The sequence below is a fragment of the Arctopsyche grandis genome, chromosome 7 (genome assembly GCF_051622035.1).
Source record: "Arctopsyche grandis isolate Sample6627 chromosome 7, ASM5162203v2, whole genome shotgun sequence".
NCBI lineage: Eukaryota > Metazoa > Arthropoda > Insecta > Trichoptera > Hydropsychidae > Arctopsyche > Arctopsyche grandis.
This window is the reverse complement of record NC_135361.1, coordinates 22,520,180-22,542,238: the sequence shown is the minus strand read 5'-3', so window position 1 is coordinate 22,542,238 and position 22,059 is coordinate 22,520,180. Positions and strand designations below refer to the sequence as shown.

At 34.4% G+C, this 22,059-nt stretch overlaps 1 protein-coding gene across 1 annotated transcript in view; it reads left to right on the top strand.

Moving 5' to 3' along the window:
• LOC143914858 (uncharacterized) overlaps nucleotides 1-15,748 on the top strand; it is a 97,005-nt gene extending 81,257 nt beyond the window's left edge. Inside the window, exon 2 of the mRNA XM_077435235.1 lies at nucleotides 13,061-15,748. Within this exon, the coding sequence (XP_077291361.1) occupies nucleotides 13,061-13,347 (287 nt within the window). The 3' untranslated portion in view covers nucleotides 13,348-15,748. The remainder of the gene's footprint in view (nucleotides 1-13,060) is intronic.
• Nucleotides 15,749-22,059: the final 6,311 nt, after the last annotated feature.

The following is a 22,059-nucleotide window of genomic DNA, read 5'->3' as shown; positions in this document are numbered from 1 at the left end:
TCATTTTAAAGTGACATCATTGCGCCACTACTTTTTTTTATATTTTCCCATGATGTATCGATACATATTTATTTATTTATTTGGAAAATTTACAGTTTATTTAGTTACATAGATTGATAGTAAAAAAACATAATTATGTTAAGTTAACCATTAATAATTTTCACATATAGGTAAAAAAAAGAAAAGCTCAAACATTTAAAATAAGAAACAAAAATGATAATAGAGTAAGATAGTTAGAGAAAACAAAAAGAAAAAAAAATAGAAATAACAGTATAATAAAAATATCAAAATAATAAGAATAATAATATGATAAAAATTATGAAATAATAAAAATAATATAATATATAACAAAAAACAAAAAGACAAAATAAATACATCAAAATAAAAATTCATAATCACAATCGTAAATTTTCAATAAAATTAATCATCGAAAAACAAATTTAAATTAATCACTCTAGCTTGTATAGCATTAATATTAAATAAGTCAAACATAGAAATTGTTAAAATTAGTGTGTTGACGGTGGAGCTTGCACGCCAGATGAATGAGCTTCTTCCATAATTAGAAAAAGTATTAGGTATGTAAAGGAGCTCATTACATCTAGTCATTCTATTTGGCACACGCAATGATAGTCTGCTCAATAATTGAGGATAGTCGATCGAGCCGTTAAGGATGTTCAAAATTGTTGAGATGTCAGCTATCTCCCTTCTTTTGACAAGTGGAAGTAGATGCTGACACCTACAGTGAGCGACAAAAATAGGTACGCACAAAGATTTCGGACAAACAGCGCGAAACAAACCTCTCTACCTGCCGTAAACAATGAGACCCCAACCTTTTTTTTTTTTTACACAACTCTATGTACCGTTGGTACAAAGATTTACAAAGCTGATGGTCAATTCCCTATTTAGTTTCGCGTTAACTTTGGTTGCAATAACATCGCATCAGAAAAATGTCGTCCGCGCGCCAAATGTCGACCGATGAAAAAGCGGTAATTTTGGCTCTTACGAAAGAGCGAATCGCGTATCGAGAGATTGCTCGTCGGGTGGGGTCCAGTGAAGGTTCTGTGAGAAAATTCATCAAAAAATACAGTGATACAGGATTATTACCAAGGGCTCCAGGATCTGGAAGGATGTCAAAATTGATGGAACGTGAAAATCGTGTCATAAAACGTGCTGCTCTTCAATATCAATTTATTACTGCTTCTAAAATCAGGAATGAGGTTTACACTTCAACATCCACAGCAGTACATACCCGTATGATCCAAAGGAAGCTGAATAAATTAGGGTTTAGAGCGATAAAATTCGCGAAAAAGCCACTTCTGGCGGTTTCAATGAAGAAAAAGCACTTGAAATGGGCCAAGGACAAGAAGAATTGGATATCAGAGGACTGGTACAGGGTGGTGTTCTCAGATGAATCTAATTGGAATCTTATTGGATCTGATGGGAAGACCACAGTTCGCCGTAGAAGTGGAGGATGTTTTCACGCAAGTTGTGTTTCGCGACCGCGAAGCATTCCCCGTATGTCATGATATGGGGGTGCATTACAGGATATGGAATGGGGGTGCTAGAGTTCGTCCGAGGGTCCATGAATGCCATCCAATACGAAAACACGATACGGGAACGTGTTTTACCCACCATCGAAGCACTCACAGAATCCGTCGCTGAACCAATATTTCAGGACGAATCTTTACCTTGTCATCGAGCTCGTTCTGTAAGTTATCTAACCGTTTTTCTATCTTTAATTTGTTTTTTTTATGTGGTAAATATCATCGACTTGTTTTAGATAACCAATTATAATGAAAGTTTGGGAATTAAATCCCTTACCTGGCCCGGGAACAGTCCAGACCTGAACATTATCGAAAATTTATGGGCGATTTTGAAGAGGAAAGTAAGAGCCCGCAATCCAAAAACACTTCAGGAGCTCGTAAACATAATAACGGAGACATGGGAAAAGGATATTTCCCCAGATGTTATAAAAAAATTGTTTTATTCTATGCCCAGAAGAATTGAGGCAGTAATGAAAAACAAAGGGGGAATTACTAAATATTAAGCTTTATTTTATTTATATATTATTGTTTTATGTATATTTTATTAATAGGAAACATTTAAAAAATTTATACCGTGAAAACCGCTTTAAATTAAATTAAAAACGCCCGAAGAACTGCCAATACTTTTTTCCCAACTTTGTCCATTTCGTAAATAATTCCAATATCTCAATAAATACATCAATATAATTAATTATTTGTCTTGTTTTATTATCTTAATGATCCTAGTCATGATTTCAGAAACTTTTAAATCAAAAATATTGCGATATAAACGAATAAAATGAAATTTTGCTACTGCGTACCTATTTTTGTCGCTCACTGTACAAGCATCTTCATAGGAAGTATAGGATAATCCAAAACGGCCACTGATGTACCTCAAGAATCTCTTCTGAATGCGCTCCAATCTGTCTCTTGCACCAGAGTACTCTGGGTTCCAAACTTGGGATGCAAACTCAACAATACTTCTTACGTATGCACAATATAGTATTTTGTATGATTTAATAGAAGTAAAGCATTTGGAGGACCGATCAAATGTACATACCTTTGATTTACTTCAGTAGTATTAATTTTTCCATAGTTTATTTTGTACCTATGTTTATTCTATGTGATGTGCAAAGCTACATACAGCAATGTGCACTCCGTACAGAATGGTTCCAGTTTGGATATGCGATAAGGTCTAATTTATTCTACTATTTCGAATATTGCTGTATGTTAACTTATGCATACATATATGTATAGGTATATAGTAGCTATTTCCTTAGTGGTTTGCAGTCAAAATTTTCCCTTAGTTGTTTATTCCAAAAATTTAAGTTAGTTGCCGGGTTGATTTCAACTAGGAATCAGACCATTGAAAATCTTATGTCATACGTATGACTATGAGTAAAGTCTCATTTTACATATATATGTGTGTAGTATCGAATTGATTTGTGTGCTTTCCTAGTACATACATACATATGTAGGTAAATATATGCGAATTCTAGCAAGCGTTATTGAACAAAACGATCGTGTGCCAGTCTAGATCACGTAAGTTGCATACGCGTGTGCATTCGTGTATGCATTCAGGAGTGCACATTCTGGCGCAACATTGGAAACCTCCATGTACTTTATAGAAAAGACCCGGTCGTGCAGTATTTTCTCGTGAATATTTCGTTTCTAAACCTCGTGCCTTGTCAGACAGACAGGATGTGCAGGACACTCTCAGGACCGCTTTGTCCACTTGTTCTCTACGTGTAATCGAAAATATCCGTTTGTTCGACAGACGGACATAAATGTATGTATGTACTTATACATATGTACATACATACATATATACTACGGATCAAACATCATCTAATGTATTTGCTTATATATGTATATACATATTATTTTTTTAAACTAATCTATCCAAGCTATATATTTACATATTTATTTGAATCAGTTTATTTAAATGTGAGGCTTAGTTAAAACAACCCAGACGAAGACGACAATTCCACTAACCGTGGAAAATCTCACAGAGAAAACGGCCAGTCATTCGTGCAATCCTGTTGAATTTTCCCCCCTTTAATCCAATTTTGCCAGACAGCGAAAGCTTTCACTGAAATTTATTTTGAATCTCGCTCAATTCCATCCATCCAACGCAGACTGAATAGGATACTCATTCACCTTCGCACTCCCGTATTGCGTAAGGGATTGAAACCCTATACTGCATATGATACAGAGGATTATTTGGGCCGCTTTTTTCCGCATTTGCGTTTTGCGTGAACTCTACCTTGTTTAATTTTCTTTCCTGATGGTATATGTATAATATTTATGTATGGACTTACTGTGGAATAAATTTACTTTCACTTTTATCCTGCATCATCTTTTCACTAGTATTCATGAATTATGTATTTATTGTGCAGCATTCGGTTTACTTTATTGTAAAGGTTCTATTTATTTATCAATATTTCAATATCCAAACTACATACTTCCTTTGTATCATAATTATAAAAATGTTATTTCCGAAATATACATTTTTTTAGAATATTTGCTTATATGTATTTTAAACATTGACTGAAAGTATATTGAGCATAATATAAATAATACCTACATATACATAGATGAAAGCATCAGGAACAACTAATTGATTGGAAATTTCGAAATGGTACATATGTACATATGTATGTATATATACATGATAGATCATGTTCGTATGCATAAGAAGGAAAATTGGTCAAAGGATGTGCTTTTACAGGTACACAAGTAGAGATGCGAAAGGAAACTTTTTATTTTCACGTAGGTTTTTTTTACAGATTAGTGAGACTTTCTTTTGATAGAACATTTTACAATGGCCCAGATTTATACATATGTTCATGCATAGTTTGTGGTTTCGGCCACATTATATACTTATGTGTTTAAATCTCATTTTTTGTACATTATGAAAATAACGCTTATTGTAAAATGTTGGTGAGTTTTGCATAATGGAAAAATTATACACGTTTTCGAAGAATTGCATTTAAAATTTTAAAATTGACAAGTCATCAACCATCTTTTTAATGCTTTTTTTTACTATCATTTCAATCGGTGATTTTTAAGCTATTTATCTACATAAAATTATAATATATATCAGTGATTACGAACGCGAATTCTCATTGTTCCGGGTTTGACTGTGTATACGTATATAATCCTGAAGACGTTGAAATTCATGGATATTTATGTTCGTGTTATTTTCAACTTTTACCGCCACGTTACGGTAATTCATTTTTATTATGAAAAGCTGCACAAACGAAGGAAAAATAGGCACGAAGGCACATTTTTATAATAACCGAGAATACCGACATTCATATCGGCATTATTACTTTCGGAGGGGGAAGTGGAGGAGTAAAAAAAGTCGCGAAAGGTCACAAATTTTCACGTGGAAAATTGTTTTTCGTTTGCGTGGAATTCGCGCGAATTTTTACTGTTACTCAGTTTACCGTGAAATTACGACAAATAGATTCAACGTAACAGCCTCCTAATGTCTTCGTTCCTAACACGACAGGTACATGACTCGGTTGGTTGCCATTAAGAATTACTTCAAACATTCTTCACCGACCTAGTGGCATTCCTCGTTTACTTAACGTAAATTGAAGAACAATTTACCCATATACATACATGTATAAGGTAACGTTCCCAGTCTCCACCAGCTTAATGCAAATTTCACCGGGGAATATCAACTACGGATTTTTTTCTTACTATCTGATTATTATAGTATTTATTTTTTTGCTATACAATTTTGAAGGATTTTATTTGATGTCAAAATGCGTAGAAATGTCCATATCTTCGTCACCAAAGACCGAAGTGGTAGCCGCGTTATTGTACGTGCGCCCTTGTATGTATGTACTATTATATACAAAGTAAATTTGTACTCGTATGTCCATACTTACAATATGTACACATAAATTTAAATATACTTTAAAGTAATGAAAAACGTAATTGAAATCAAAACCATTTTTAGATTATCTATTTTAAACTGAAGTTACGTATGTAGTATGCAAGAAAAATACAAAAATTTGCAAGATATATTTAATTTTTATAAAGTTTTAAAAATCTAACTTTTCATGGGCCTTACCTCACGGGACCGAAAGTGAAACGCCCGAAAACGCAAATATAGGAAGGCAAAGATCGAAAATCGAAAGATCTTAAGTCGAAAGATAAAAAAGGGTCTCTCCCCCCGTCGTACATACTCACTTAATTTGCGCGAGCAGGATACAACAGGAACAAGAGGAACAGGCTTTTCCTCCCGTATTCTGCGCGCGCACGTTAAACAAGGCTGTATGACAGAAAGAGAGATAATTTCACCACATGCCACTCATATATATTATATATACATACATAGTACCGTTTACCATGCACCCTTTTTTTTTTGATCTTTCGACTTAAGATCTTTCAATTTTCGATCTTTGTCTTCCGATATTTGCGTTTTCGGGCGTTTCACTTTTGGTCCCGTGAGGGAGACCGACATATGTACATATATACAAAGTCTCTTTCGAAATTATATATTAGATGTATTGTATGTACATGTGTCAATTTTGTCACGAAAAGCAGATTAACAATATTGTCGAATTTTCTTACCCTCAATTCTGGCCTCAAATCACGAAGGAATGAATGGGTATTGACTAGGGGTTTCAAATATTCGAATATCGAATAGAAACTATACATTATTAATATGAAGTATTAGCAAGGTAAAGATATTATTAAATAAGAGAGTCATAATCTGGTACATCAAATTAAACTAAATGTACTGTAGATTGAAAAAAAAAGTTCGTATAAAAATTATTCAAATATTTGGATTTGGAACCCTAGTCTTGATCTTAGAAAATACTCTCTAAAAAACTCGAAAATACATTTTAAGGCGCAGACGCACAGAATCGTACGGCACGACATGCCTAGGTAGACTCCAGCTGTAAATGGGCGTGTCTCATATCATTGTTAATTCGTACGATCTTACTATTTCGACAAGTTTCACCTACATTTCTTCAAATATGGGAAACACCGTTATCAATCACTGTCAACGCTATGTCAATACAAGGAAAATATATCACCGAAAACACTCGCAAGAGTTTTGGCCAGGCATAGATAAGGCGTGCTAGCGTTTTTTTACATGTGCAAAACTATTAAAAAAAAAACACGTGCCGCGTACCACTCTGTGTGTCTGTGCCCTTTAGCTTTTGACATTTTGATGTCACGTGACTGCACATTTCATCCTACCACTAAATAGGGCTGTGTGCGAATAGAATGAAAGCTGTGTAGCCTATTTGCGTATGTTTAAGTAGGATGCAAGGTGAGCAACTATAAATAAATAGTAATAACTTAGTCTTCTAATTTATATACATCGAATAATCAAGACCTAGTTTTGTGTACTGGGTCATCTATTCCTAAAATGGAGGTCACGGGGGTGTTAGAAATCACTACACGTCGAGGGGGAGGACGGGGTTGTTCTCATTCAATCATATTTCGATATGGCGTGTGTTCGATGCAGAGAATGCGAAGGCATCGTAAAAAATATTCGAAAAGCTACGGTGTACAAACTCCATTAAGGTAATTGGATAGTTTGATGGTCCTATTTGTGAAATATCCGTACACGTGGTGGTATGGCGGCGTAGTATTTCGATTTAGCGAACCCCTCCGTTTCAACCCACCCCGTCCCTCCCATTCCGGCCTATGCTAGTATGTTTGCATGTAAATTAATTTCCTTCGATGGTATGTAAGCTTCGTGCTGGAAGTTCTAGCCCGCAAAATTCGCCATAAATCACTATCGCTTAAAACGTCGGTGCCGATATTCATCGTTCGGATAATTGATTTTTGATATTTTGCCTTGTCATTGAACTACTCCAAAGTATACACGCTCGTGGAATCAAAATTCGCTCCCAAGTGCAGGTACTCACTTGGCTCGCTCATCTCTCAGTGTGTACCTGTCTATGTATAGTATTTTATGATTGAATAGTTATTTTAGTGCATCGTACTTAGCCCGAGTCCATTTCGTTTTAATGTTTGATGTTAATCGTTTTGCCAATATTATTGAATTTCGCATTGCGACCCGCATGCAGCTAATCCAATGTACTTGTGCCATTCATGTAGCTAATGCTAATTATATATTATTTTTAAATAATATGTATGTGCAAACGCATTTGGTAAAAAAATTTTTAGTCAATTTTTTTTTCATAAATGAATTACATACATATGTGTGTACTTGCATACATTTATTTATTGAACATTTATAAGAATAGACTAGTGGTTAGCATATAATGCTTTTAAAAAAGTGGTCACGAGTTAAAATCCCACTGGTTTCTGCTGGCTTAACCTTGGATTCCGTGTTTCCAGGTCGATTGTTTCCTATCAGAGTTTGCCAATTAGCTGATTTTCATTGAAACGGTTCCAACAAATTGGCAACCCTGCCCATTTTCTCGCTATCTAGAATTTCGCTGAATTGTATAAAATATACCCTTATGTATGTATACACTTCTTGGAATAAATTAAAAATAAATATAAGATATTAAAATTAGATAAAATTTGTCGTGACATGAAATTTGTACAGATACATATGTATGAAACCGGTCCCGAATGTGAAACGCCCGAAAACGCAAATATCGGAAGGCAAAGATCGAAAATCGAAAGATCTTAAGTCGAAAGATCAAAAAAAGGTGTGCATGGTAAACGGTACATACTCACATATATACTCACTTAATTTGCGCGAGCAGGATACAACAGGAAAAAGAGGAACAGGCTTTTCCTCCCGTATTAATGTTCGCGCGCAGAACCATGCACCCTTTTTTTATCTTTCGACTTTGCCTTCCGATATTTGCGTTTTCGGACGTTTCACATTCGGGCCCGTGAGGTAGACCCGTGTAATCAGAAATATAGTAGAACTATAAACAGTAGACTAGAATCTAGTTAGGATCTTGCAAATTCTTGAAAGTCTTGGAAAGTTTCGCTGCACGTTTATTGCTACATAGTTTTTGATCAAGACGAAATAGACCGATGTTGAATTTTCACCACAGTTGTGTTTGTTCAATTAGCTGGTTTTCAATCGATATTTAACTTTGTGTACCAAGTTCTCCCTCCTCGTTGATTAGCCATCTCGTCCTCTGGGAGGGCGTTGTGGGTGGGTCTGCTTCCTTGCGCCCCAGCGAACGAAAGGGTTATTAGGCGCACCTCCCAGGAAATTGCAAATTAGTCAACCAGACTGTATATATCATACCTTGACATTTTTTTAATATAGTATGTGTAATTCATCCTTGCCAAACTTTCGAATCTATTTGATATATATTTTCTGTGATACCTATTGATTTTTTTTATTTAATAATACTAAAAGCTTTAGAGTAATATCGTACGTTGGAGCGATTAATCATATCCGTTGCAAAACTTGCGATGTTTTAGCTTTTACTTTTATTTGAAATCTGTTTGAATCGATGTTGCCGAGTTGGATGAATATCTTGCGACTTACAAATGTGACATTTTTCGAGTATCAGCTAGCTATGGCTGTGACAGACCGTTGGGGATGAGCAGGGGTGGTCTAGCCAAGACCAGACTTATTTGATTTACGAGTCATAATGCTGTTTCTTGTGTAGACTATCTAGTTGCAAACTCGAGCATGTTCGTAGGTACCTACGTCGTCTGCTGCGATTCATTCGATTATTTACACTGAATTGATGTTTTTTTTTTCAAGTTCAATAACACTTTATTCCAGACGCATCCATTAAAATTAACAATGCCTTAGTGGCTGGATAAATCACTTGGAAAAGTTACCCTGGGCGTTGACGTCAACTTTACTTCTTTATTGAGGTTGATCATATGTATGTATGTGTACTGATTTATGCGATTTTCTCTTTATGCGCAATACCGGATAAAAATAAAAAGACGATTGTTCTCGTGTCTATGCCGAAGTATTTGTACGCATTGCGGGAAATTTTGGCAAAGAAAATCGGCCAGCTTTATAACACAACGCTCGAACAGTTTGAATACTATCGGCCTTCACCCCTTTTAAAAACGTTACTTAACCGTAAATAATACGTGCTATTATTCATTTCTGAAATGCTGTCTAATGTAATTCACGGTAGGGAATAGTCGCAAACAATTATGGTAATAAAATTAAGTCAGAATTTTCCTCCGGTGATGAAAATTGTGTTTGTAACGATATTACATGTACATACATACATATGTATGTATGTACATGAGTGGTTCTTAAATTTTTTATTAAATTTATGAAAGATTCACGGATGATTACAAACATCATTTATCACGAAGTTCTTTCAAATAAATTGAGATATAATTTAAATATGCCGTACACAAAGTTTTATTAATAAAAAAGCAATCATGAATTTGTTCATAATAGTACTCCTCTTCAATATAGTCAAATGCGAGAGTGGAAATATTATTTATTTAGAATTTCATAGCACTAAAAAAAGGAACATATTGTTACGTAAGGGTTGGCTTAGGATCCAAATGAAAGGTCATTTATTCAACGATCGCAGAGGTCCACACGGAACCACTGCGCACTCCAGAATAATCTGATCGACCGTGTGTACCTTAAGGACTAGTTGCATAGCGCAGCTTTTCCGATTCATTAATGTGTCTATTGTCTAGAAACTTAAAGGTCTACCTTGGCAAGTCTATTGTGTCCCGTTAGCAAACAAATGGCAAACAAATTGACAAACAAATGGCACGCTGTCGAATTTGAATCGTAAAGTCAGTGATTCATTAACATGCTCGCGAGAAAATGCTCATAAAATATTTTGAACGCTCTTTAACTTAACTCCTTATAAACTGAATTTTATGAAAAGCTTATGAATTATTTTTTTAATATTGACACGTTCATATAATATATACGAAATTTGAACCACTAATTTTGACATATTTTTATCTCCAATGGAATCATAAAAATTACATTAGATTACTTATATATATGCATACATCCTAAAAATGTTCTAGTTATTATCATGAATTTTTTTTCATATCTGGCAACCCTTACTAGCAAGTAGCAAAAATAAGCTTTATTTGGTCACGTTGAACAAATCCTACTTGCCATCCTTTGACTGCAAGATTAAGAATTCCCGTTACAAACGAATAAATGTTAATTGAAAACGAGTTTCATTTTTGTTTGTGTGTGCCGTTTTTTGTGACTTTTCCGGATTACGTCAGTTACGATTTTCCCTTTGCGCGTTGCTTTTCGCTCGGCGTGCGTGAAAATTATACAACGCCACAATTTTTATGCTCGATATAATGCGAAAAAACATAACGGCGCGTTTAACACGTGTACGTACGAATTTTATATGTACTCGTTTTTAATCACTTTTTTACCTGAATCGTTTATATAAACTGACTTTTTAACAACACTCGTCTGAAACACCCTACCTTTCGTATATTGTAACACGTTTCTATCGTTGGGAGACACGTGAAAATGCCAGGGGCGCCAAATCCGGGACCGCCGCAGCCGCCCAGACAGTTTATTGCGGTTGTGATTGTTATTGCAGTTTGGATGCAATTCTTGACTCTTCAACCCTTTCGCGGCCGTGTGCGGAACGTGTATGTTGCCTTTAATACTATACTTTGGGTATTTTACGTGTTTTAAATTTACGACATTGGAACTTACATTACATGTAATTACATTACATATAGTTTAATAAAAAATAAATAATTCTTCGTATTAAAAAGTTTTTGAGTGCGCTTGTGATATTTTTATCGAATTCGTGTGCAATGTATTACACATATGTATACATACATACATACGTATTGAAATGGATATTTTATTTAAATTGAACAGGTTCTTGAAGTCGCATCTAACTTAAGTGCAATTTCAATTTAATTCTACATGTGTTTGATTATCTTTATTTAATAATTATACAATCAGTAGTAGTCAAACAGGATATTTCATTAATTAATACGATATGGTTGATTTTATTAATTATGTATTAGCGAAGACACCTAGCTTCACTTGGAATTGAAATCACATCAAATACGTATATATTAAGGTTAGATAGCATATGTCAGTCCTTTTTTTAAGCTGGCGCTATTCAGACACATGAAAATTGTTTTGAATTAAAAACTGTAGATTTGCATAGCGGACAAAATGCATCCATACTTATACATATAAAATAAATGTATGTGCGTGCACATATTTTTTTATCGTCAAAAACTGGTGTATGCATTCGTTGACATAATTATGATTTATGTAGAGTTACTTTTTAGAGTTTCTTTATACTTTTTTTTATGGACAACAGGGTAGCCCAACCTGTAGTTGAATTCTTCTAATTTCAATAAAAATTCATCGCGATTATTACAATATGCAGCGTTGGAAATAAAAACCTTTTTGTATATGGCGGTTACAAATATAGACCGCTTCATAAACATTTCAGTAAAAAAATATGATTTAATATATGTTCATATTATAGAAAACATAAATACGAACATATTAAGTTAAACATTACATAACATATTTGAGATTTTTGGCCTTATCCAGATTTAGCAATACTATACAAGTCGAGATTATACATACAATGAAAAAGGTAATCGTAAAGATTGGTCAAGATGTTTATCACCTGAAATAATTTCGTATATCTGATTTTAAATGCTTTTATATAATGTTCACATCCGAAAATGCGGATTCGATCAAATACAGCCAAATCAAGACACCAATTTTTGTGCAGCATTTTTCAGGGCTAGGATTGGGTATTTTTCTACCCAATTTTCTAATTATGTACATACATACGTATATCTATTCTACTACATACATATATCTAATACATCAGCACAACGAATATTTCGATTGTGTTTTTGATATTTTAAGGTAACATTCTTCAAAATAAGTAAAGCAAATGTCATCTTAAAATCACGCCAGGATCGAACGAAAGATCCCGATTGACTGGTTGGGCAGACCTGGTATATATGTAAACATGCAAAAAAAATCTCCCAAACTCATTTAATTACAAAAAATATTCAGATTAAGATCAGTAATGAACTCATAAGCACAAAAGGACGGTCGTCTCATATGATTAAATTTGCCATTGTTTAAATGTTTAAAGCTTGTAAGCGTAACACAATTTCCAATTCAAATTACGTACATACGTACTGATAATTTTAGTTAAGTATGTAGTTACATACTTGCTCATATCGCATTAACTTTTTTGTAGTGTTTCCTCATACATACATACACACGTATATGGGATTATTACTATTTTTATTTGGATGTAGTATATGTACAATGTATGTATGTGTATGTGTGGGTTTTTTTTTTGTCGATGCGGCGTACTGCGACTGTCTCATTTTAATCCTTTCACACCGTCCTAATCCTGCAAATTTCCATTCGGTCCTGTTTCTACGGTCGGCATTTCGGGTCGGGCCCCCATCGGCTCTAATTTTAATGTGGCAAATGCACGCGAACACGGGGAGGGGCCCCAAAATTGTGGTGCAACTTTACTAAGTATGCCTGGAAACACCTGGACCTCTCCCACACTTCTCTCAAATTTATGCCTATCGTAACGCGTTTCCAATTTATTTAATGATTTTTTTTTTATTTGTTTCAGGTATGTTCGATGCGATTTTTCATCTTATATTTGCAGATATTGGTAATATTTTTATCTTATTAACAACATGTGTCAACATTTTCATTTCCATCCGCTCAAAATATGGATATAAATCGGGACGCACATGTATGAAGTTTTTATCGTATGTTATTTTAATGGTTATGGCTATTTGCAGGTACTATATCTGCGAATTATTGGCTATTTGCAGGTACTATATCTGCGAATCATTGGCTATTTGCAGGTATTATATCTGCGACAGGCGCAAAGCCTTCTGCGCATGCGCGTGAACTAGTAATCTGATTATAATTTCTTACATTTAATGTATGCTAGACTTGTTTAATCAATCGTTCATTATACATGAGGCAAATATTTTAATTAGTCCTATATGTCAACTCAACTTAAATGTACGCTTTTCAAGTGAATTGTTTTAAACGCGCACTTATCCGATTCGACGCTAATCACCGCAGTTGATTGAATGGGTTTAACAATTGCAGTATCGGATTTAATCCAGCGTGTAATTAACCGGGCGCGATCGCGTTTTAGACTGTATAATTTACAGAAATAAACTACCGGTAAACCGGGAAATACCGAAGTGGCATATAATCAAATGCACATCGTTCGAAAACTTAAATACAAACAATGAACGCCGTGTTTTGAAACTGAACTGGTACATATATTTGTGATAAAAGAACAATGCTATGTACAAATGCGTATTATGCGTGGATATATTATACATATTTATTTGCATTGGTCGCTTATTTCCGTGGTATAATATAATGGATCTTTAGGCGAAATCCAAGCGTTCATTTTATATTATTGTGGAATCGTTTTGTTTGCGTTTCGGTCAAATAACGACATGTAGAGTTTCCCTCTCGGTAAATAAACGTATCCAATGTATGTACGCTTCGTACGAAAATCGTTTTGTTGGTGTATTTGCCTGTGGGTTGAATGGCATAGTGTCGTTGAATGGCGTCGCGACCTGTAGTTGAGAACCCCTGACGGTCGCTATCGAACGATTAATATAAGGGGATTTTGTATGAAATTGTACAAATTTGCATACAGTTTTTCCTTGTGCAATTTTGGAATGTGTTTTTCTACTGTCATGTCGTTGAATATTATTCTAGAAGGTTTTGTGCATTTGGTTTTTGACTGATGTTTTTGTCGAGAAAAACGTTTATGTATACTCTGTGTAGTAATGTGTGTTTTGTAATTTATAGTCCTTTCTCATTTGCATTTTTGAAGATGAGTTGGTTATGTGGAATCTTTTCAGATTTGGTTTTAGCTATTTAGATTATGTTATTTATTATATTGCAATAAATTTACTGCATGCCTGATAGCATTTTATTACATGATAAAATGGTATAAATAGTATTTATATTTAGGTCAAATAATTTACATAATCGGTAGTTGGAAGATAGAAGAAAAAATAAAGAGACGTATGAAATTAGGATGGAGTGCATTTGGACGAATGAATGCGGTTTTTAAATCAAAAATACCACTTTGCGTGAAGAAAAATGTGTTTTGTTTGAAATGAAAAATGTATTTTGCATGAAAATGTGTTTTGCCAGTAATGATGTTTGGTTGTTAAACTTGGACATTGAACGCCAAGTTGCTACACAAAGTCCAATGCACTCAAAGAATTATGGAACGTTGTATGCTTGGCATAACGAGGAAAGACAGGATATAGTTGTGGATATAGTGGATAGAGTGAAGTGATTGAAATGGGTATGGGCGGGCTACGTGGCTAGAAGAATGGACGAAAGGTGGACAAACTAAATGCTAGAATGGTACCCGAGAGAGGGAAAAGGGTAAAATGAAGACCGCAGGGAAAATGGGTAGACGAAATTAGGAAAATGTGTGGAGTGATATGGATGAGAGTTGCGCAAAACAGAGACGAGTGGAAGTGTGTTGGAGGGGCCTTGGATGGCGAATGGTTGTAGATGATGATGTTTCATTATATTTTAGTGCAAATACATGTGCGTAATATCATATTAACATTGAATATAAAGATGGCGACTGACTTGTAATAACGCTCACGAGTATATTTTCAAAAAGTACTATTTTTGAATTGTTTCAATATTCATTGATTTAAAATGTATTTATTTATATTTTTACAATATATTGATACCAAATACTTTTGTACATCATACCAAATACCATAATTACCTACACTACACTAATGATTATACACAAAACTTGAGTTGAAGTTTCTAGCGACAATTCCCGTCACTCAAGACTCAACTCTTCCATTGCGGAAACTGCTATAGCAGCTCCGTCATATGTATGTACATATGTATATTATCCTCTTTCCAATTCATCGAAAAAAACTAGAGAGTTAATTGTGGTGGAGTAATTGTCATTCATTGTTTTATTTTATATTTATGTTATTAAATGTTTTTCTATTTATATTTTTACTTTATCTATGTACGTAGTAACAATAGATGAAGTTTTGTGATCATACGAAAATTCGAACTCGAGATTTTGACTGATTCGAACTCAGAATCGTTTACAATCGAAAAAATGTGTGTGTGTCTGTGTGTTTTGGGAATTTTTTCAACACCGTTAATTTTGCTCTATTTCTATCATATATTTATTCTGTATGTGTGCCATTATATAAAAGAATAAAATAAAATGGTGTGCTATGATTTAGATGACGTCATACTGATTCCCCTTGTAAGGCTTTGTGACAAAAAAAAAGATATTTCCACGGCACATCACTATCTCAATATATTAGGCTATTTTTGAATTCACAAAGTAGCGAAAATTAAATGATCGATACATATCTATAAACTTTGATCAAATACTTCGCATGTATTTTATTGTTATCATTTTTAAATTGTTACTCGTGTTTACTTGTACAGTTCACACATACATACTTACTTATTTTCTCACTTTTAAACTCGCTAAATTCTTTTCTCTCTTCTCTGCTTCCTTTACCATTCGTAAAAGTGGCATTTTTCTCCGAGATTTGCAGCGGCTTTCGTCTGAGATTTGGCACACTCGCTCACCGGTATTATTTTTCTTTCAGTTCGTCTATCCTCCGTCTAATTTATGCAAGACTTTTTCCGCGTGTTCGTGCGGCCAAGGAGAGAAAGAACTTCTTCGGCCCTTTATCTATCAGCTTCCACCCCTTCTTCTTTTTTCATATCTGAATCTTTCTGAAGTTTGCGTTTGAGGCGTGTGCGGTGTGTATTATTTGAACGGGCTTATTGATCCGCCCGGAAGCTGTCGGGAACAAAAGCTCGTTCCTCCGCCCGCCATAATAATATTCGGGAAGGGCTCACCGCCCACTGTTTATGTACGCATAAATTATTGGCATTTGTCGGGATGTACTCAAATCGACGATGTCACGAACATACACATTATTCGAATAAATATGTATCTAACACTTGTATGGAGACTTATGTATATCTATGTATAGATACATTTATATTTAAATAGTTAATGAAATTAAAGGTTTTGATTGATAAATCGGTTGAAAGCGTGATTTTTCAAGGCCGGTGTAATTAAGTCGGCGGCTTTTGAAGGTTTTCTGGATGTTTTCCTTTTGAATGGCGACGTCTGAATTTCTACCCCGAGGACATTAATACTCCCATCTTTTCACGGGAATCTTTTCCGAGCCGATTCATTGAACCTCATTAAACAAAAGGGAACCTCGTTTTAAATCGCCATCTATTTGCGCCATTTATTTGTCTTCAAGGGTTGTCGCTCCTTTGATTGTCTTGCGCGAATAAATTTTCAGTAAATATATGTATCTATCTACATATGTACATACATAGTTACATGTAACTAGACAATTACGAATTCTATCACATTAGTATTATAAATGATTACGTGATTGCTCAATTTATGTTTTTCTAAAAAATTTTAAGTTAATTTTCCTTTTTTTTATTTTGTCGTAACAGCCAAGATAGATTTTTCACAATTATTATCACGTTTTCTTTGCCGTGTTGTGACAGCGGAATGAGATCGAAGTCTCAATCTACTGTAGAACCTGTCTATAGAGATTTTCTTTTCCGTTAGAACAAAAGCGAAAATAATTTTTGTCGTTCACCTGTCTTCCCACGTATTTTATAAATCGATATTTTCCTACATTTTCACCTTTTTTCTATTTGAGCCTTTTTCGTCGCGACCGTGAACAAAATAAAAGTGCTCCAGGCGTCTTTCTAAGAGAGTCTAATTTACTTAAGGCGATTATGCAAATTGAAAATTCTGCTTTCTTGGACTTCTTAGGGGCTTACACACCCTCCCGCTTTCGCTTTATTCTATTGTATGTACGTACACTCCCACTAGTACTTATTGCACTATTTTCCCCTATTTCTGGTGTATTTTTCACACAATACGCTTTCAAAAAAACCTCGGAAAATCGCCACATCAAATATTATATGCGAAACTTTTATACAAAAAAATTGAATACTTTTTACAAGCTTTTTATTTAAACAAACATATATTACATATATTACGTTTGGAGTAATTCTTATTACCTCCCTTGCTCTTCTCCAATGTTGTGTTTAGGATTACACCCAAGCGCAAACTTTTCTTTTACGTTGTTGGAAACCGACACTCCCTGTCGTTAAACACCGTTCATTGCGAACCCCTCCGGCATTTTTGCGAGCTTTTTCCACCACCTCTACATCTCCCCTACCCATCGGTCGTGGACCGAACACGACGAGTCAATCCGCCCACCCCTGCAATTAATTAGTTAACGGCGAGACGTATACGAAATTGAATGAAACGAGAACGGAAACCTCTCGACTGTATCATTGCCTTCGTCCTGGGAACGAATTCGCATATTTATAGTAGCGCTAACCGGAGCTTAATTAGATAGAACCGGTGTGGGGCGCGCGCCTCCGTTCGAGAATCGCAGGTAATGGAAAAGCAGATATATTGCTACCGACCTTAGAGAACGAAGGAAGAAAAACACAAAAGGAAAAATAAAACGTTGGTTAATTTCTATAGCAGTGTTTGATGAGAAAAAAGCAGAACTGGTTTTTTTTTATTTTAATATATGTACATAATATTAATGTGTGCCACATTAGTTTGTGAAAGCATTATTTTCATTTATATGCACTATTAATAATAATATTAGTTTTATTAAATTTATAATAATAATCATTGAGCTACATATTTTTTTACATTCTTAATATATTTTTTTCTAAATGTAAGGAGATAAAAATATTTTTAACATATTCATACAATTGTTATTTCATTATCTATATTGGGCATCATTTGTTTACCTCTGTTTTAATTAGTTCAAAACATATTTCTTTTGTATTTAGACTTGTTTAAAACCTATTATCATACAACAAAGATTTTTTAAATGCGATTTTATTGAATAGGTTTTTTTTTAATATAGCCTACTTTGAAAATTTTTGCTTAATAAGGTGCTTTTCTTGAAATCGTTTACGACGCAAAGTATAAAGAAAATTGTCTTCACGGCAGAAAATCTTCGCCGGAATTTTCTTTCCTTTTGCTTCTTCGAGAGTTTGTTTCGCCATTATTGCGTTATATATTTTATACTTCCACTTCCAACATTGTATTTTTCAATCTATGTATATGTATGCGTTAGATATAAATTTCCGACTAGGGATTTCAAAAATACCAAAATTTGCCAATTTACATATGTATATACATATATGTATATATGTACTATCGAAAAAGCGATATAAACTACCAGTATTTATTTATTTTATCATTTAGTGCAATATAACTAAATTAATTAACAAAATATTCATTTATTAATTGTACGTTAATTATTTTAATCAATTATTTTCATTAATTTATGTCGAATTCGACTTCGCGCGATAACCGCTCAGCGAGTGTCAAAAATGTTTTTTTTTTTTTGCGTATGTATGCCTTGCTTTGAAGGATTTGTGTGTGGAGTGTTTATTCAAATAATTTTCAAGTAAAAACAATAGGTTTCCTAAAAAATCTAAAGGTGATGAGGCTTCTCTATGTAACAATCAGTTATAAATCAATGTATGTATGTATTCGGAAATAGTGTCAGGTACGATATTTTCGGCATACTTTATCTCTGAGTTGTGGGTCCTTTGAATAACAGTTTAAAATAAAAAGATGTTGCGTGCTGTCTCATTGACTTATCCATACAAACTAGCCGATACAACGTTTTCTTCTAAATTCAAAACAATTCATCGAACATAAAATAATTGTAAATAGGTTTTTGAGCTGTTTTTCCTATTATGCTGTACATTAACATTAGAATAATATAATACTATGATTACTAACCAAATTAAATTAAAATTGTAAAATAGAAAATTATCATTAGATTAGTAGCTATTAAAATACATAGATATAAGATGTATTGTGAACACAATTTCGTAATAATAAAAAGCATTGAAAAATCAAAAAAATCAATCGAACATAAAACTGAAATTATTAAATTTCGGTACTACCGGTAGTCTATTTTGCTGTACCAAAGGTAGGATTTAACCAATACCCGGTAAAACCTGTATTATAATCCCTTCTTCCGACATATTGACACTTGTTGCCTCAGTGATATACAAACATCCACCACAATGATAACATCAGAGATGTTCCTAAATAGATATTAAATGTTCATCGAACCGCGCAGCATCTCCGATGGTCATCCATGGGTGACTTCACGCACGCACTCCACCCCGATCGATCATCGGCCGTGCGAACAGTGACTAAGTGACCGACTAAAACATGTGTTTTGTAACGGTGATCACGATGATTTGTAACTTGTGAGTACGGCGAACGTGTGAGCCTAGCCGGAAAACGAAAAGAAAACCCACTTTTCATTCGAGGCTCGCCTCCCCCAATATCGAGTCACCCCCTTCGGGTGCGCCACGTCGGTGTCGTTTTAATTCACACTGGGAATATCCCCCTGGTCGTTAGGACCGATTTATACTGGCACGTGGACCCGCATACCTCCAATCAATCCGTTTCATACCTGACAATCTATCACTAGACTCTGTTTAATAATATTAAATTGACGACTGTTAGCGATGGAAATTTCGTCATGTCTGTTTGTATTTTAATCTAGTTGATGATAAATTTTAGTTGGATGTGGCTTTGAGTGGTTGATGTGAGAGTATATGTATGTACATACACAGGGCCGCCGAGAGGAATCCCGGGCTCTGGAAAAATAATTCCATACCCTATGACAAAGCAAAAAAAAATCTTAGATATACATATTTTTAATATGCGAAAAATCTATCAGAACTATTAGAAAAATACCTACATATATGTTAAATGCTATTTTTCGAAATAATCGAATAATAAACATGGATCGAAAAATAAACGCGGATCGAAAAATAAACATTTAGCATTAAATTAATATATGTATTTTTTATGTAGAATAATATAAAATATCAATATCAATCAGTCGAACGTCTCAACACGGGGCCCCTCAAGTAGTCCAGGCCCTGGAACTTTATCCTGAGTTTCCCCCCCCCCCCTCTCTCGGTGGCCCTGTACGTATGTATATACACAATAAACACTCATATTAGTTGCTATGCAAATTATTTATTTGAATACCTAAATTTTTTTCCCGTTATAAATGTTTTATAAAAATGAGTTTATTGAGTCTATTTTGCGTTTCCAACAAAAAACATCAATCTTTTTTTTTAACCGTTTTTAATGAGTTTGTCGTCATTTTAAGCATGACATTAACGATTGTATAACAACTTATTATTTACAATCTTATAAAGGAATATCGAAAAAAGATTGTTTTTAAAGGCTTTTATTTTAGAAATATATTTTTATTTGTTTCTTTTTTTCATCCTTTATGGTTTTTCAGTTATATGTACCTATAGAACCAATTGCAATTTTTCTATATGCTCTGTATTAAAGCAACCAAAATATAAAAAAAAAACAAATGAATGTTTACTATTAGATAAGCCATGTTTAAGCTGTTTATATTACAAATACCGAGCGAAGCCGGGGAATACCACTAGTAGTATAATAAAAGTTTATAAACTCCTTACATATGTACATGGATGTATTAAATACAACAAATCAATTTATTTCTACATTCTAGGAATCCTTGCTATTACGAAAACTAGAACGCGTACTCACCTGAAACGGAAACGAAACCAGATGTTGCGGAAAAAACAAGCTTTCTTACTAATATTTTCGCCCTATTGGGGCCAAATACAAAATTCAACTATTCAAGTCAACTAAATGAGGAAGAAAATATCCGGCCACTTTCCTCGCATATTATATTTCCTCAATTTTAAACGTGCGTAGGTACATAAGATGAAAATGGGTTTTTTTTTAATTCGAGACTGGGAGAGCGAGATTACATCGTCTCGCCAAATTCCATTCCATCCGCAGCAGGTTTGTGAAGCGATGGTTCCAGTCGATAAAGTAAATTAGCCTCACACGTTTGAAATAGCCTCGTGGGGAGGTGGTGGGGTGCGACACGGCCGAAGCTGGTAAATCAGTTTTTCCGTCATCCATCAACCCTGCAACGTCGGGCAAAAGCGCGGGGGTGTTGGGGGTTCTTTGTCCGATATATCCCACAATCACAATATGTCGGTCACACCCTTCACGGGTCACCCACACCCCACTCCCGCAGGGCCTTTGGTGAGGGTTGCTATGTAAACAATTTTCAATACTGGCTCGTGGGCCCGCGCAGTGTTATCATCGCGCGTATATTTTTTACGATCACGTAATACTCGTCGATATAATAAAAACAAGCCGGGCAAAAAATAGGAAATTTATCAAACAAATAGAATAATATTTGTTTGGGTCGTAATGTGTAGTTATTGACGGAACATGGAGCTTTGAAGCGAGTGCTTTTTCATTGTACGGGAAGTACTTAGTATTATATATTTAATTCTTATTGTTTTCTTTCCAAAAACGATATTTCAGTTTTTGACTTTGAAGCACGTATACAAATTGTATTACCTCTCATATAACAATAGAACTTTTGAATATAAATTGAATTACAGTCAGTCCGCAGTTTTGATTTAAGTCCCGAAACGGCCGTATTAAACGAAACGTGCAATCCT